Below are 17,357 nucleotides of genomic sequence, written 5' to 3'. Positions count from 1 at the left end.
AAACCACAGTTAACGGCCTTCCTGTGTGTGTGCAGGAGGGGGGGTCGCGCCAGGGAGGAAAAACAGCCAGAGCCGGTGAGACCCTCGCAGAGCGTGACAGGCACCAGATGTGCAGCCGTGGCCTTCCCGTGTGCTGCATGTTGTGGATGCCTGCAGCCGTGGCATTCCCGTGTGCAGCCATGGCATTCCCGTGTGCTGCGTCTTGTGGATGCCTGCAGCCGTGGCATTCCCGTGTGCAGCCGTGGCATTCCCGTGTGCTGCGTCTTGTGGATGCCTGCAGCCGTGGCATTCCCGTGTGCAGCCATGGCATTCCCGTGTGCTGCGTCTTGTGGATGCCTGCAGCCATGGCATTCCCGTGTGCTGCGTGTTATAGATGCCTGCAGCCGTGGCCTTCCCGTGTGCTGCATGTTGTGGACTTGTGCAACCGTGGCATTCCCGTGTGCAGCCCTGGCATTCCCGTGTGCTGTGTGTTATGGACGCCTGCAGCCGTGACATTCCTGGTGCTGCATGTAGCAGACATGTGTGGCCGTGGCATTACTGTGGCGTTATGGTGTTCACATGGCTTGCATGTCCCAGGCGTGGGCGGCTGCACTCTCCCCTATTAAGCCATGTGGGGCTGCGTGTTATTTACATGGCCCAGGCAAGCCGCGGCCACATGACACGTGCTGCACAGACGTGCACCCTCATGTCCTACCCATGACGCGCACACACGTGTGCTGAGTGAATTCGGGGCACACGCCAAGGGCTGGGTGGCAGCCGGGGACCAGCATGGGCAGCACAAAAGCTGCCTGCGCCTTTAAGACAGGTGCCGGGGGATGCTGCTAACCTGGGCCCATAAAGGGGCCTTTGTTTCGGCCTGGGGGGAGGGGAACCCAGGAGAATGAAAGGGCTGAGATCCAGGCCACCCTCCCCATCCCGCCTCAGCCCCGGAGCCCCCCCCACCTGGGGCTGTTCTGGGGCGCGAGCTCACTGGGCCTGCCCGGAGCCTGGCTTCCCAGCTTGGGCCCGGGGCTGCCGGGGGAAAGACCAACCACCCAGGAAGGGAGCAAACCATCCGGATTATTTGTATTCGGGGCTCGCGCACGGCGCCGGCGGGAGACACAAGCCCTGCCCCCTCCCCTCCCCCGCTCACAAGTCTGCCAAGACAAAGGGCGGGAGGGGAAACTGAGGCACGCCCCATTGCTCTCTCTCCCCCCCCCCCAACAGGGGCGAGAACCCAGCTGTCCTAGGCCCCAGGCCCGCCCAGCAGCCTGTAGCCGCCCCACAGCGAGGCCTCGTTTGACGAGGGCCCTGATTCCTGGGGGCTGGGAAACGCCCCGGGGCGGGCAGGGAACTCCCTGGGGTGAGGGGGTTCACTGGCCACCCAGCCCCCACCCTCAGGGCAGGCCCCCTGCCCACGGAAAGCCCCCGTCTCGGAGAGGATGTGTCTCTGGTTGTGCAATTGCCCAGTTTTGGTTCCCTCCCTCGGGCCTCCGCCCGGCAGCAAGAGCCGCTCTGGGGCTCCCGGCAGTGGGGCAGGGCCCCGGGCAACCCACCCCTTGTGGCAGTGGCCCAGCCTGGCGGCGCCTTCCCGCTAGGCCCCACGCCCCTCCTGGAGCCGGCGGCTCCGCCCTTGGCTGTCCCACGGGGAGGCCCCCCGGCTTGCACGGCTGGATGGAGCGGGTTGGACCAGAGGCAGCTGGGGACACGGGTCCCAGTCCCACCTTTGCCTCGGCTTTTCTGTCTGCCCTTCAGTCCGCCTCAGCCGCCGCTCCGTGCCTCAGTTTCCCCCTCCGTTCAATTGGGTCACGGCGGGCAAGAGTGTGAACAGATGCACCAGCGCCTCAAAAAAAAAAAAAAAAAAAAAAAAAAAGACAGGAGTGACGCTGCTGTCACTGCTAGCCGCCCCCCGTCTCCCGGTGGCCCCCCGTTGCCCCCCCGGTCATGTGTCCCCCTTTGATCTCCTGGCTTCCTGGCCTAGGCCCTGCCTGCCCACACGCACAGCGGTTCCTGCGGAGAAACAGCCTGTTTCATGGCCTCAACATGAATTTGCGTTCGACTTGGTGAATTTGCAGGTTTCCTTAAAGGCGTCAAAAAGTCGCAAACGTTCTTTCGGTCCAGTGTGGGGGGTGAGGGGAGAGAAAGAAACAAACAAACACACACCCCTTTGGGGAGAGCCCATGCACCGGTGTCGCTCCGTTGTGGGCTGTGTTTGTGGGTTTGTGTTGGTCTTTCTCAGGCCTTAGTAATAACTTTCAAAGTTGTCTTTTGTCTTTGTGTGCGCGTGGCTGTGTGTGCTTGTGGGGCTCTGCGCGTGTGCAGCTGAGTGTGGCTCTGGAGAGGGGGCAGGGGGCTCTTTGTGCACATGCGTGTGGTTGTGTGCACGCGTGTGGCTGTGAGAGGAGGGGGCTCAGCGTGTGCGCCTGCGAGGCTGTGTTTGTGCGTCCGCACACGCGTGTGCAGGGCTGTGTGTCGCGGCGGGCTGTGCCGTGTTGCGGTGTGTGTCCTTGTTATCACGGTGTGCGGTGGAGCGAGGGATCCTGTTTCCCTACGGCAGCCCCCGGAGGCGGGGGGGGGGCGTCCCCGAGGGACACGGCTCTGTGGCTTCCCCTCCACGCCTCGCGGGGGGGCGGGAGGCCGTTGGGCTCGGGGCAGGGCCGGCCTCGCTTATGTAACACCAAGCAGCCCCGGGGAGAGGCAGAGCCTCCCAGAGCGGCGCACGGACACCTTCCCTCCGCCCGCCCCGCCGGGCCCCCAGCTGCGCAGCATGGAGGTGTCCTGAGCCCCCCGGCTCGCAGCGCGGACCCGCTCGGCTTCCAGCGTCTCGCGCCCCGGCTGGGGGTCCCAGGCAGGTAGGAGCCAGCTGCTGCTTGTTCCCAGCCCCCCACAGCTGCGCCCTCCGGCAGGTGCTGGAACCCGGCTGCGGGTGGGAGACTGCCCCATGGCGGGGAGGGAGGGGGCGTCCTGCCTGCATGGGGACAGGAGTGGCCCCCAATGCGGCAGGACTGGGGACCCCAGCACCAGCCCCCCGATTCCAATGTCCCCCCCCCGACACAGATCCCCAGCCCTTTTCAGCCCCTCCCCCCCCCGGATCCCTGGCCCCTTCCAGCCCCCCACCCAGATCCCCTCTCCGTCCGGCTGCCCACATCCTGCTGCTGGCTGGGGGCCCGTGGGTCCGGGGGCCCGAGAGGCTGGGGGCAGGAGCCTGCCCCATGTGAGTGGGGAGAAGTGGGGCCCACAAGGCAGCTGGGCATGTGGGGTGGGGGCCCTGCAGCCCGGGAGGTTCTGGTCAGACGGGAGCCTTCCCGTGGGTCGGGGGGCTGCTTGGGGCTGGCTGGGCCGGCGAGTCCGGAGACTCACCCCCGCTGCCCAGCCTGGGAAAGGGCAGGAGAGGTCGGGGGGCTCTGCCCGGGGAGCGTCCGTCTGCGCTGTGGGGTCTCTGGGTGCGAGTTAGTGACCCGCTGGGGGTGCAGAACACAGCCCCTCCCCCCCTCAGCACTCTTCCATGGAGCACAACACACCTGCACGCATCCGACGCGCCGAGTGCACACACAAAGATACAAACATACACACGTTCACTCACACACCTACACACACCCTGACTCACAAGCCCCCTACACACGGAGAGCACACACATGTACACACTGTATACACACTCAGTGCACACACAACCTACACCTGCAGAGTGCACACACCCAGAGACCCACTGTATACACACACACACACACCCAGAGACCCACTGTATGCACACACACACACACACACAGAGACCCACTGTATACACACACACACAGACCCACTGTATACACACACACACACACACAGACCCACTGTATACACACACACACACACACACACACACACACACACACACACACAGAGACCCACTGTATACACACACACACACACACAGAGACCCACTGTATACACACACACACACACACACACACACACATCCCACACGGAGTGCACAGGCGCATACACACACAGCGTTTACACCCCCCCCCCCACAGCCCCGCCCCCACCAAAGCCCCCTGTCTCTCCCAGGCATTTGCACTTTCCCCTTTGTGTGGGGCGAGTGACGTGGGGCTGGGCTCTGGGGCAGCTCCTCTTGCTGGGGGCGAGGCCTGTGGGTCTAGTGTCTGGCCGGCTGGGGCTTGGCGGGGCCAGTTCTCTGGTTGGAAAGGGGCACGTGCGTGTTTGTGTGTGTGCGTCTGTGTGTGCGTGTGCGCGCACCGCTGCCCTCTCCTGGTAGCACCCAGCACTGGTAGCCATGGCCCATAGACCCCGTAGGGAGAAGCGCTGCAGGAGAGTCTCCTCCAGCGTGTGTTGGGGGTTGGGTGGGGAGGCAGGGTGCTACGGTCTCTCCCAGCAGCTGCCGTGGAAGCCAGCAGGCTGGGGTCGGACCAGGCGCGCGAGAGCGCGTGGCCAGCGGAACTCTCTGCCACGTGATGCCGCAGAGCCTGGGCGGGGGGGCCCTGCAGCCGCGCTACCTGGCAATACACAGAGAGGCTCCCGCTGAGCTGGCACAGGCCTGGGCTCCAGGGACACGGCTGTGGTTGGGGGAGGTCCCACAGGTGGGGCCAGCTGCTGCACTTCATGGCCCATTGGCCCTGCCCTCCCCCGAGGCTGTTTCTGCTGCCCCAGGGGCCCTGCTCCCAGCCTGTCCCTGGAGAGGAGCTTGGCTGCTCTCGGGAGCGGTGGCCTGGCAGTTAGCGCTCCCCGCTGCCCTCTCCTGGACCGGTGCTGCTCTATGGCGTGTCATAGACCCCGCACAGCCAACAGCGAGTCCCGTTCAGCTCATGCACCAGGGGCTGCGCACTCAGAGCAGCAAGGGCCGGACTCGGTCCCCAGAGGGCTCCAGGGTGCTGACACAGGGACTTCCCCCCCCACCCCCGCCTCAAAGCAGCCACTTCTGGGGAACAGCACAGCCCACGGCGGCTGAGCACGAACCGCAGAGCAGGCGGAGCTCAGTCTGCTTTTCGGAGGGGGGCCGTTGCCAGAGCCCCAGAGCCCCAGGCAGAGGGGGGCTGGCTTGGCCGAGGCGCCTGGGAATGTGGCAACGCTGGGGACCGGGACTGTTGGCGATCCAGGGACGTCGCAGCGGATGTGGTATCCCCTGCTACCCAGCTCTGGGTGCCCGGGGAGTGGGCCGGCTTTGCTGGCTGCCCCGGAGGGGCCAGGCCTCCTGCCGAGGGGCGATAAGGGGGTTCCTGTAGCTCTCGCTCTCTCTAAGGGTCTGAGCTGCCTGGCAGCTCTGTCCTCTGGCGGGTAACAACGGGAAGCAGCACAGGAAATATCTCCCCGCAGGATGTCAGTGCGCTCCCATCTCCAAGGGCATGTCACCACGGAGCAGGCTTGGCCTCAGGCTGGGCTGTGTGTCATGTGCCCTATACTGCTAATCACTAGTGGGGATTTTCCTTCCGCTCCGGAAGGCAGAGGTTGCGTTCCTGGGGGGGGGGGGGTCCAAGCCCTCTCCCAGCCCCAGCCCTGGCTCAGGGCTTGGGGTGCTGTGCTGGTGACTCTGGCTTTACCCCAGTGTCCCTGCAAGTCCCAAAGCCGCCTCCCTGCCCCCGCAGGCTCCCGTCCCCAGCCAGCTGCTCCCGGCTAGGGGAGGGAGCCAGGATGCAGCCAGGCTCCTGCATCGTCTCCATCGGAGGCTGCAGAGAGAGAGACCAGCCGGCAGTTCCTGCAGTGAGCCTTTGCCAGGGCACAGATGGGACAGGAGAAGGGTGGGAGCCCCGGGCTGGCTGCACCCCTCTGCCCCCCCCTCCACAGAGCCCCTGGACTGGCCCCAATACGCCAAGCTGGTGGAGTGACCCTGAAGGCTACAGCAGGCTGGGGGCAGGGTCGTCGGCTCAGAGCAGGGCTCAGCCTGAGGGACGGGACAGCAGCCTCCAGTGGCACTCCCTCCCGGCCAGACAGCCGTGTGAAAAGAGTCCCCTTGGCTGCAGTACAGGGGCTATGACACAGAGCAGAGCGGCACGGATTCCATCCAGCAGAGGGCAGTGGCGCTCGCACACTAGCATGGGTGCCCACCCACATAGAAGCCGTGGCACCCAGGCCAGTTATGGGCACCTTACCTAAGTGCGGGTGTTGCAGGCTCCGGGGTAAAGATCCAGCTGCAAGTTGGATCCCTGCTACTAACCCCAGGCAGGGCGCCGGCGCCCTACGGGCCTCGTGCAAGCTCTGGTGCAGGCGGAGGAGCAGAACAAGCCCGGGCCCCGGGGGTCCTGGGCGTGGCTGGCTTCAGCCGTGAGTCTTTACCAGCCTCGCCTGCCCCAGCCGTGAAACCAGGCTGTGGGTTCGAGTCCCATGCCAGCCCTGACCCGCTCCCAACCCAGCGCTTGGCCACACGGCTCTGCTTGCTGGTTTGTTATCGTGGACTCTCCCTAAGCACTGCGGCCCAGAGATGGGTTTGTTGCTGTAGGGTCTTCCCACGACAAGTGGGGAGAATCTCGTAGCTAAGCCATGGGCTCTGGGCACGCCACGACCAGCTCTCTAGGCCGCATGCTGATGTTGAACTTGGCTTCTGCTGGTGTGAAAGGCACCTGCGCTAAGGGAAAATCCCCCTCCGGCATACAGGCCCTCTGACACACAGCTGGACAGTTCTTCTGCCCAGCAGAGGGCAGTGCTGCGCATAGGCTCACCGGCTCCTGTTAACGATCAGGCTGTGGCCCATCTGTGCAGGGGTCTGGAGGGAAAGTATCCCCCATCCTGTGCCATTGGGGGAGATGTGGAAGGGGGAGGAGGTGTGGGTCTCACTTGACAGGGGAGTATGTGAACCCCAGCAGCTGGAAGGGGCGCTTGAGCAAGAGAACTGCCAGGGCTTAGCACTGCTGGTGGGGGAAGTGGGATATCAGCTGTCAGAGCCATCACAGGGGCAGGGTGGCTGGAGCAAACCGCCGGCTCCCAGCTGCATCGTCACAACCCTACTAGGCTCTTCTCCGGCGACCCCAAAGCCTTTCGCTGAGGCCAGTTGTGTGGCTGGGGAAACTGAGGCACGGAGAGGCACCGCTCGCCCATGGGCACCCAGCAGGCCAAATCCCACGTCTCCTGAGGGCAGAGCGGGCCACGCTGCCTGCCGGGGTGCCAGGGCAGCGACCCACGTCGGTGCCTGGCTGTGCCAAGTGGTTGCTGCGGGAGGGGGAGGGGTTGGCAGTGTTTGCACCCCCCTGCCCTGTGCTCTCCGTGCATGACGCCAGCCCCATGGCAGGGCTCCTGATGGGCTGAGAGGGCGGGCAGCCACCAGGGCTGGTGGGGGAGGATGTCCCCTCCGCCGCCCCCTGCAGCCCCCCTCCCCTGCCCCACACCCTGGGCCCAAGGGCGGGGGAGGTGCCGTATGGGAGCCAGGCTCAGTGTTAACCAAGAAGGGCCGGGCATCACAGTCGCCTTGTGCAACATCCCGCCAGGGCCTTGGGAAATCGTAGGGGGCCGGTGTCGAAACAGGGGCGGGAAACCGGGGGCCCCACAAGGTGATAACGGCCCACAGGCTGCAGCGGGGGAGGGGGCCGATCAGGGCCTTTAACTCCTTGCGTGCGGCAACGCCCCACAATAACAGCACCCTGCTCTCCGCGGAGCCGGAGCCCCGCGGCTCTAACCACTGGGCCCCACTCCCCTGCCAGGGCCCAAGGAGAGGGCCCAGGAGTCCTGGCTCCCAGCCCGATGGCTCTAACCACTAGGCCCCACTCCCCTGCCAGGGCCCAAGGAGAGGGCCCAGGAGTCCTGGCTCCCAGCCCGGTGGCTCTAACCACTAGGCCCCACTCCCCTGCCAGGGCCCAAGGAGAGGGCCCAGGAGTCCTGGCTCCCAGCCCAGCGGCTCTAACCACTGGGCCCCACTCCCCTGCCAGGGCCCAAGGAGAGGGCCCAGGAGTCCTGGCTCCCAGCCCGGTGGCTCTAACCACTAGGCCCCACTCCCCTGCCAGGGCCCAAGGAGAGGGCCCAGGAGTCCTGGCTCCCAGCCCGGTGGCTCTAACCACTAGGCCCCACTCCCCTGCCAGGGCCCAAGGAGAGGACCCAGGAGCCCACCCCTGTACCCTCCCCCACACATGCCCCCTCCTCCCCCCCGCCTCTGCCCCACAGTCTCTCCACTGGCTCATCCTCCCTCCTCCCCCCCGCGAACAGGCGCATTCTCCCCGTCCAGCCGGGCGCTGGGGGCAGCCTGGCCCTCCCGTCCTGGCGGGATGCGGCGGCTGGAAGCGCGGGAAAGCAGAAGTAAGCGCAGCGTGCGGTCGGGCAGGGCGTTCCTGTGGCCGGGAGCAGAGGGGTGAGGCAGCTGGGGGCACCCGCAGGGCATCAGTGGGCGCTGGGCCAGCCGCCCCCCCCGGCCAGTGCCCCACGGGCAGGATTTGGGAGCCTGGAGAGGCGCCCCACGGCCAGCTGGGACCGGTTACTCAAGTCACATGTCTGCGTGGGGGGGGTTTCTCGGTGGAGAGCCACGCCCCCCGATTTCAGGGATCAAAGGGTTGTTTCCTCTTTCGACATGGCCTTGCTGGTTTTTCGTGTGTATTTTTGGAAAATTACGAAATGTTCCCAAGAGATTCAAAGGGGCCGTTGGGAGTGTCTCGTCGGCCGCCCCATGCGGCTCCAGCCAGAAAATGGCCCCCCATCCCGCCCTGAACCGGGCCGTGCGGGAGCTAAAGTAGCCAGGGATGGAGACAAAGGCAAAAGGGGGGAGGGGGAACCTGGCGGATTTCGGGAACTGGTTTTTGGCGCGAGAAAAGCCCCTGTGGCCCCTGTGGAGACGAGCCAGCCAAGGCCCCGGGCCCAGCGCTGGGGCCTTCCCACCCCTGAGTGCGTTGGCCACGTGGCCCACTCCTCTGACCGCAAGCTGCTGCATCCCCCCCAGAGGTGGCAGCTCTCGGCACGGGGGGGGGGGGGTACAGCGCCTGGCGCACCGGGGTCCTGGAGATGCTACCGTAATGCCCCTAACAAATGAGCAGTGAGAACAGGAGCCGTGGGAACGCCCGCCCTGGAGGCTGGATCTTGCCGGATCAAAGTGGAGCTGAGCCAGGAGCCAGGAGCCAGGAAGGGGGAGGGAGTCGGCCCCCAGGGCCTGGAGGAGTCTCTGGGGCTGGACAGTGGCCGGAGTAGCCAGGCTGGGGTGTTTCGGCTGAGCGGGCCCAGGGGGCTTGGAGGGTTGGCTGGGGGGTGCAGGCGCTGGGCTGGAGCCCTGGCAAACTCGTTTCGCAGGCAGGGGGGAGGGGCCGTGGGTGCTGCCTGGCTGGGTGGCCCCCAGGGGAAGGTGCCGTGTCCCGACAGCAGCGGCTGCAGCCCCTGGGTGCCAATCCGCTGTAATGCAAACCCTGACTTGGCCGGTCAGTGACCTGGGAGCTGCCCAGCCGGCCCCGGCTCTGATCTCACCGTGCCCAGAGCCCCCGGCCCCACCGCGGCCCGGGGGAGACTCACCCCTCGCGCCTGGGTGGCACCTGGCGGAGCTCGGGGGGCACCCAGGGCCAGGCGCTGCAGACCAGGAGCCAGGAGCGAGCTCTGGGAAAGCCACATGATCCCAGCCGGATTGTGGGTGGGGTGCACTGCCATGCGGAACCGGGGGGGGGGGGACAGTGTGGGAGGGGGCTGCCCTGGCAGGGGGGGAGTGCACTAGCGGGGAATGAGAAGGGGGTGGGGCAGGGAACCTTCCTCTCCCAGGGCCCCACAGAACCAGCTGGGCCGTGTGGGGGGGACCTGGAATCATGCAGACAGCCTGGCCATAAGGGGGAGCTGTCTGGCTATGGGGGGGGGGGCAGGAGCTGTCCCTTGGTGCCCCACAGAGCTAGTCTGGCTATGGGGAGGGGGCGGGGGGAGCTGTCCCTTGGTGCCCCACGGAGCTAGTCTGGCTATGGGGGGGGGTGGGAGCTGTCCCTAGGTGCCCCACGGAGCTAGTCTGGCTATGGGGGGGGGGGCGGGAGCTGTCCCTCGGTGCCCCACGGAGCTAGTCTGGCTATGGGGGGGGGGGCGGGAGCTGTCCCTCGGTGCCCCACAGAGCTAGTCTGGCTATGGGGGGGGGGGGCGGGAGCTGTCCCTCGGTGCCCCACGGAGCTAGTCTGGCTATGGGGGGGGAGCTGTCCCTTGGTGCCCTGGGTTAGCACACACTCAGGGGTTCTCCGTTCCACAAGGGGGTCGAGGCCTCTGAACCCCCCCAACGGGGGTCTGAGCATCCCTGGGGAGGCGTTTGGGGGCCGGTGCTCACGGAGCTGACTGGGGGGCAGGGCCGTTCCCCTGGGAGGGCGCTGCCAGCAGAGGCGGGGGAGCGCGGGCGCCGGGCGGGGCCATTTCTGCTTCTCTTCCCGGCAGGCCGGGGCTCCCCTGCAGCAGGGCACCTCTTGTGCAATCGATGGAGGGAGGCAGCCCTGCCTGCCAGCTCAGGCGCCGGCCCGGGGAGGGCTGTGGGCCCACGGCCGGGGGCCGGGACTCAGGAGCGCTCTCCCCTAACTGGGCTGGCCCCTTTGCCCCAGGGCGGCACTAGGGGGCGCTGTGTTGCAGGGGACAGGGTGGGGGCCAGCAGGGGGCGCTCTCCCCTAGCGGCCAGGGCTGGCCCCAGGACAGCACTAGGGGGCGCTGGGCTGCGGGGAGCAGGGTGGGGGCCAGCAGGGGGCGCTCTCCCCGGCACTCAACTCCAGCCCCACGGGGCGCTGTGCTGGGGGGGGGGCACAAAGTGAGCCCAAGGCCCCGGCTGCTCGTGGCCCTGTCTCTGAGGGTGGGAGAGCTGTGGCTGATCTGAGTCGGTTCCCTGGGCCCCCCCACGGTTATTCTGCACGTCCCAGCAGCTCACGGAGCCCAGAGCCCTGCTCAGACACAGAGCGAGAAAAGGAGTAGACACAAGGAAGGGAAACTAAGGCACTGAGTAGCACAGCAACCTGCCCAGAACCAGGAATAGAGCCTGCAGGCCAGTGCAGCGCGCTACCCACTAGACCACACTGCCTCTGTCTGGCCCTGGGCCCGGGCCAGTGCAGCGCGCTACCCACTAGACCACACTGCCTCTGTCTGGCCCTGGGCCCGGGCCAGTGCAGCGCGCTACCCACTAGACCACACTGCCTCTGTCTGGCCCTGGGCCCGGGCCAGTGCAGCGCGCTACCCACTAGACCACACTGCCTCTGTCTGGCCCTGGGCCCGGGCCAGTGCAGCGCGCTACCCACTAGACCACACTGCCTCTGTCTGGCCCTGGGCCCGGGCCAGGGATGGTCAGGGCTGGCGGGGGGGCGGGCAGAGCGCAGGGGGGCTCCGGGAGCTGGCAAGGCGTGATCCTGACAGCTGCAGGCCAGGGTGCATGCTGGGGCCATGCGGCTGCGGGTGATAAGGGACCTTATCTGTGTGTTGCAGGAGCAGAGCAGGCCTCCTCGTGGCTTCATGCATGTCTGATCTGGCCAGCTGCGGGCTGCAAATTCACAGAACCGGCTCGGAGGTGAGGGGAGCCACCAGGCGGCGGGGGAGGAGGCCTTATCAGGGCGCCAGACGGGGCGGTCACGCCCGGGGTGGCTGTAGGAACATCCCACCCGCAGGAAACGTGGCGCTGGAGAACGGGCTCCATACTGCAGCCTTCCCCCTTTGGCAGGCGTGGGGCAGCCGCCCTGCAGAGCGGGAGACCCAGCAGGGCAGGTCAGAAAGGGGGGAGGGCGGGGAGAGATCACCCCAGGCGGAAGGCCCAGTTAGAGCCAGGACCCCTCAGGCCAGCAGCCCCAGACTTTGGGGAAGTTGGATCTGGAGCCGACCTCCACCACAGGCTCTGGGGAGAGCCTGCCTCCTACACGCACTTGGTCCAGCAGGCCCTGGGGAGATGCACACGAAGAGCGAGCCTGGGCAGCCCCCTTCGCCTGCCACACCCGGGCCTTGCTGGACAGGACAAGCCTCAGGGCCCGGGGCACCCTGGGGCTCCCAAGAGCTTCTGAGGGTGCCCGGGATCAGAGAGAGCTCTCCGGCTGTCAGAGAGAGAGAGAGCTCAGACCACCCCTCAGGCAGGAAAGTTGTAGGGTGGGGGGATCCTGTCTCTACCAATCAGCAGGCAGGAAGGTGAGGGTGGATCCTGTCTCCACCAATCAGCAGGCAGGAAAGTTGTAGGGCGGGGGGATACTGTCTCTACCAATCAGCAGGCAGGAAGGTGAGGGTGGATCCTGTCTCCACCAATCAGCAGGCAGGAAAGTTGTAGGGCAGGGGGATCCTGTCTCTATCAATCAGCAGGCAGAAAGGCGGGGTGGATCCTGTCTCCACCAATCAGCAGGCAGGATGGCTGGCATGGATCCTGTCTGTACCAATCAGCAGGCAGGATGGCGAGGGTGGATCATGTCTCTCCCCCTCAACCTTTGTGGTGGATCCCGTCCCTCTCAAGCAGAAAGGTTAGAATGGATCCTGTCTCCACCAATAAGCAGGCAGGAAGGCGAGGGTGGATCCTGTCTCCACCAATCAGCAGGCAGGAAGGCGAGGGTGGATCCTAGCTCTACCAATCAGTAGAGGGGAAGGCTGGGCCTTTATCCAATCGCGTTCTTTCTTTCCTTGTGCGGCAGAATTTGGCTGCCACGGCCGGTTTCGGGGTGGCCCTTCTGGAGCAGACTCTGGGCAGGGCTTGGGCCGGCAAGATGCCCCCTTGCCCCCCGCAGCAGGGCCGGGCCCGGACGACGCTCCTGCCCGCGCCGCTGCCGAGCGAGCCCGGCCAGCAGGGCGAGATGGAGCTGACCTGGCAGGAGATCATGTCCATTGCGGAGCTGCAGGTGAGCCCCGCCCAGAGCCCTCCAGAGAGGGGGCCCGTCTGCTTCCCTCCCCCACCCGGGCTGGCTTTGGGCCCAGCCCCATTGCCGCCGGCCGCCTCCCCCGGGGGCGAGAGACGCCAGACCCCAGCGAGCGCCCGGCGCCCGGGGAGGGGAAAAGTCCCGCGGGTTCAGCCTGGCACAGGCAGGGGACCCCCGGCCCATCCCCCCGCAAGGGGGGCAGGCACGGGACGGCTCTTGGCCTGGCTCAGGCTGGACGAGCGGGGCGAGCGACCAGCGGCCCCTCCATTTCCGCCCCGGCTGCAAGCACGGAGCCCACCCAGCCCCGACGTTTGGGTCTCAGGTCTCCCGGCTGCTCCCGGCGCCTTTGGCCTGGGAACGGTTCCCGGGGCGCCCGCCGGCCGGCCGAGCTCTGGTCCTAGTGGCTGGGCCCGGCCGAAGGACAAGGGGGCTGCAAGGCCCGTCCCTGGGGGGCTTTGCAGCCCCGTGGATCCATCCCAGCAGCGGCATGGGGAGACAGCCCGGGCTCTGGGGACACACAGCCCCCTCCCCCAGCCCCTGCCCCCCAGGCCGGGCGGAGCGCTGGGTATTAATTACACGCCGCCGGCTCTTTAATCTTCCCAGGCGGACGGAGCCGCTGAGCCGCCCTGCGCCAACACTGCCCCATTCACGGCCGGGCCCGTGCGGGGCTCGGCGGGCGGGGGCAGGGCGGGGGGCAGGCACACAATGGGGCGTCTGTCTGAAGAGCTGAATCGGCTCCATTGTTCCGGGAGGGACGGTATCGCCCTGTCCATCTCGGGAGGGCAGGCACCTGCTGCAGGGCTCAGCGCTTCCCAGCATGCTCTGGGCCTGTCCCCCCCCCCCCCCCCCCCCCCGGCAGGGCGATCGCAGCTTGTTCCACTCCCCTGCCCACCCCAAGGAACGGCGCCTTCCCAGCATGCTCTGGGCTCCCCAACCTACCCCAAGGAACGGCGCCTTCCCAGCATGCTCTGGGCTCCCATCCCAACCCAAGGAACGGCGCCTTCCCAGCATGCTCTGGGCTCCCCAACCTACCCCAAGGAACGGCGCCTTCCCAGCATGCTCTGGGCTCCCCAACTTACCCCAAGGAACGGCGCCTTCCCAGCATGCTCTGGGCTCCCATCCCACCCCAAGGAACGGCGCCTTCCCAGCATGCTCTGGGCTCCCCAACCTACCCCAAGGAACGGTGCCTTCCCAGCATGCTCTGGGCTCCCCAACCTACCCCAAGGAACGGCGCCTTCCCAGCATGCTCTGGGCTCCCCATACCACCCTAGGGGCAGGCTGTCCCCAGTATGCGCTGGGCCCCCATTCTAACGCAGGGTGCGTATGGTGAGTTCCCAGCGTGCTGCATTTCCCCACCCCCATATCCTGAGGCCTCCGTGGCCCCGTCCTTGGGCTGGAGGCCCTGCTGAGTGTGGGGCGGGCGCAGGGCTGAGGGAGCCCGGACCCGCCAGGTGAGCGGGGCTGCAGATGCCCAGGACTGGAGATGCTGCCAAAGCGGAAAGCGCGCCGTGGGGAGGGCACAAGTCCCCCCGGGCGAGGTGCAGCCATGAAATTCCTAGACCCCATTAACGACCGCGGCTGGGGGAGCCAGTCCTGGGAGCCAGTCCGGGAGGGGAGAGGCGACTCTCGGTTGAGTCCAGCGCGGTCCCCGGGGTCTGGTCCAAGAGATGAACCCAGCTGGCCCATTCGGGAAAAGCAACGGGAGCGCAAATCAACCCCCCTGTAGGGGGACCCTCCAAGAAACGCCCCCGTGGCGTCAGCTCCCTTTTAAAGGGGGCGCCCCGGGAAGGAAGATGCCGGGTAGCTGGCCGCTCAAGGGAGCTATCACGAGGGGGAGGCGCCCGCAAGCCGGGCGGGGGCTGTTTAAACACCCTTGGGATGGCTCAGAGTAAAGGAATCCCTCGACCCAGGACCAAACGCAGCACCAGGGCGGATGGGCACCGTGTGCATGTGAGGTTGGGGGAAGCCACGTGCTGGTGTATCGAGAGGAGAGTTCGGGAGGCGGCTTGCGAAGGACGCAGCCCTGGACCGCAGGGACGGGCGTAAATGCATCCGGCGCAGGGAGCCCGGCGGGGAGAAAAGGCTGGATTCCTTGCACGGGTCTCCCCTGAGCATGGGAGGGACAATACCCCAGCCCCTCGGGGGTGGGAGGCCCGGGCCAGCCAGGCCTCGGGGGCAGCACTAACTAACCTGCATCTCTCCCCCCACAGGGCCTGGATGTGCCAAACGAGGCCCCCTGTGACCCCGCGCTCTACACCCTCATGCACCAGATGGGGCCCGCGGCCAGCTACGGGCACTGCCCGGCGCTGGGGGACGGCCCGGTGCCCAGCTGCAGTCAGCCTGCCCCCGCCTACGACCGTCACTACCTGGACGTCCCGGCGGCCCCGTGCCCCCGGCTGGGCATGGGTCCCATGCCCTCCCTGGACCCCCCTTTCGGCTACACCGGGATGCTGATATCCAGCCTCGACCCGGCGCCAGCAGCCGCTGCCCTGGCTCAGCTGGGCCCCAACAAGACTCCGTCGCTCTCCGGGCTGCTGAGCGAGTCCCTCGGGGTGGCCGGGGGCCGGGCGGAGGGCTACGGGCCCCCGCCGCCCTGCAGCGCCCAGGAGGACTTGGAATCGGACTCGGGTTTGTCCCTCAACTACAGCGAGGCAGACTCCATGGAGACGGAGGGGCCGGAGCCCTGCGGGCTGCGGGTGGACTATGCGGAGATGTACCCGGTGGATTACAGCCCGCACTACCCCCTGCTGCCCAGCCTGCAGGAGGCGCTCCCCTTCGGCACCACGCAGCCCCCGGAGCCCTTCCGAGCCCAGGCGGAGAAGGGCCGGGCTGCCCCGCGGGCCGAGCTGGCCTGCAGCCGGGACGAGCGCCGCGCCCTGGCCATGAAGATCCCCTTCCCCACCGAGAAGATCGTCAACCTGCCGGTGGACGACTTCAACGAGCTGGTGGCCAAGTTCCCGCTGACGGAGCCGCAGCTGGCGCTGGTGCGGGACATCCGGCGCCGCGGCAAGAACAAGGTGGCGGCTCAGAACTGCCGCAAGCGCAAGCTGGAGACCATCGTGCAGCTGGAGCAGGAGCTGGAGCAGCTGGGCCGGGAGCGGCAGCAGCTGCTGGCCGACCGGCGGGAGGTGGACAAGACGCTGGGCCTCATGCGGCAGAGGCTGGGCCAGCTCTACCACGAGGTCTTCCTGCTGCTGCGGGACGAGGCGGGGAACCCCTACTCGCCCGAGGAGTTCTCCCTGCAGCTCACCGCCGACGGCGGCATCTTCCTGGTGCCCCACAGCAAGAAGCCGGACAGCAGGGACTGAGCGGGGCGGGGCGGCTTTGTTCTCCCCAGCAAACATGCCTGGGGGGCCCCTTCCGCGCGGGACTCCCTGAGCCCCGGAGGCATCGCATGGCCATGGGGGCCCGTCCGTGCGTCACCCCCGGAGCTGTCCGCCGGATGCGCCCGTGCCCCAGCTGCGGGTACGCCCCGTCCCTCTGCGCTCCCCTGGCCAGGGCCCCCCACTCCGCCTGCTCCTCGGGGCGTTTGAGGCGAGGCCGCTGGCTGCAGCTTCTCAGGCCCCCTCGCCCCACGGAGCTGCCACGCCCTGCAGAGAGGGAGAAGGGTTCGGCGCCCGGCTCTGCTCCGTGGGCCCCACCGCGCTGACACGCCCGGAGTCTTCCTCCCTGGGTGGCAGGAAACCTGTTTCACGCCCCTTTGTGAAGGCACCGAGAGCAAGGGGGGCCCCAAGGGCTGGGTGGAAGGGGAGCAGAGGGGGCCCGAGGGCAGGGTGGAAGGGGAGCAGAGGGGGCCCGAAGGCAGGGTGGAAGGGGAGCAGAGGGGGCCTGAGGGCAGGGTGGAAGGGGAGCAGAGGGGGCCCGAGGGCAGAGTGGAAGGGGAGCAGAGGGGGCCCGAGGGCAGGGTGGAAGGGGAGCAGAGGGCACTGGGGGTCATGGCTGGCACAGGACAGGACCCGAAGGGGGTGGCTGGGAGAGCAGAAGAGCCGTTTCCCTGGCGATGCCGGGCAGGGAGGGACTGGCCCTGGGGACCGGGGCTGGGGGCCCGGAGCCCGTGGGGCTGGGACCATGCCCATCCTCCATCGTGGCGAGTCGTGTGAGCCGCTGAGATCCTGGCGGCCTGGGCACCCCAGGGCTCGGGGGTCACCGTGAGCAGCCGCAGCCCCGCCCGGCGCCGTGCAGGGCCCCCATTGTAAATAGAGACCTGGCCTGCAGCTGCGTCTGCCCAGCAATAAACGGCACCGCAGCGGGCAGCTGGGAACCGTCTCCCGCCTCTCACTGGGCACATGGACAGGCCGTGGCCGGCATGTGTGCGGGCAGTGGGCGTGTGTGCGCGCGTGCATGCGGTGGAAGGGCGAGTGTGCACGTGCGTGTGTGCGGGCAGTGGGCGTGTGTGCGCGCGTGCATGCGGTGGAAGGGCGAGTGTGCACATAGCAGCTCGTGCGAGGGGGCACAAGGGCGAGCCCAGCGAAGGGTTCCCGGCCCAGCGCAGCAGGGAGTTCCATGGCTGCCACCTGCCCGCTGCAGGGAGCTGATGCCCAGGGAGCAGGGACTGACGGGCAGGGGCAGCCTGCCAGCCCCACACCTGGGAAACGGATTGTGGGGGAGGGGGGTTCGCTGGGACAGGCTGGGGGGAGGTTTGGGCAGGAAGCGGGAGGG

At 67.4% G+C, this 17,357-nt stretch overlaps 1 protein-coding gene across 1 annotated transcript; it reads left to right on the top strand.

Annotated features, from left to right (window-relative positions):
* The first annotated feature begins 2,421 nt into the window (after positions 1-2,421).
* On the top strand, positions 2,422-16,959 carry NFE2 (nuclear factor, erythroid 2). The gene is made up of 4 exons (XM_075901650.1): positions 2,422-2,831; positions 11,299-11,380; positions 12,477-12,680; positions 14,909-16,959. Exons 2-4 carry the CDS (start codon positions 11,330-11,332, stop codon positions 16,004-16,006), a joined length of 1,353 nt encoding a protein of 450 aa, XP_075757765.1. The 5' UTR covers positions 2,422-2,831; positions 11,299-11,329; the 3' UTR covers positions 16,007-16,959.
* The last annotated feature ends 398 nt before the right edge of the window (positions 16,960-17,357 follow it).

Source organism: Pelodiscus sinensis, chromosome 19 (genome assembly GCF_049634645.1).
Source record: "Pelodiscus sinensis isolate JC-2024 chromosome 19, ASM4963464v1, whole genome shotgun sequence".
Classification (NCBI taxonomy): Eukaryota; Metazoa; Chordata; order Testudines; family Trionychidae; genus Pelodiscus; species Pelodiscus sinensis.
The sequence above is the reverse complement of the archived record's forward strand: the minus strand, read 5'-3'. Positions and strand labels throughout refer to the sequence as shown.

Excerpts from the sequence above, each read along its gene's own strand:
- NFE2 (XM_075901650.1), top strand. The coding sequence starts at position 11,330 with ATGTCTGATCTGGCCAGCTGCGGGCTGCAAATTCACAGAACCGGCTCG. Across the intron at positions 11,381-12,476 it reads TTCACAGAACCGGCTCGGAG|AATTTGGCTGCCACGGCCGG; the intron begins GTGAGGGGAGCC and ends CTTGTGCGGCAG. Across the intron at positions 12,681-14,908 it reads TGTCCATTGCGGAGCTGCAG|GGCCTGGATGTGCCAAACGA; the intron begins GTGAGCCCCGCC and ends CTCCCCCCACAG.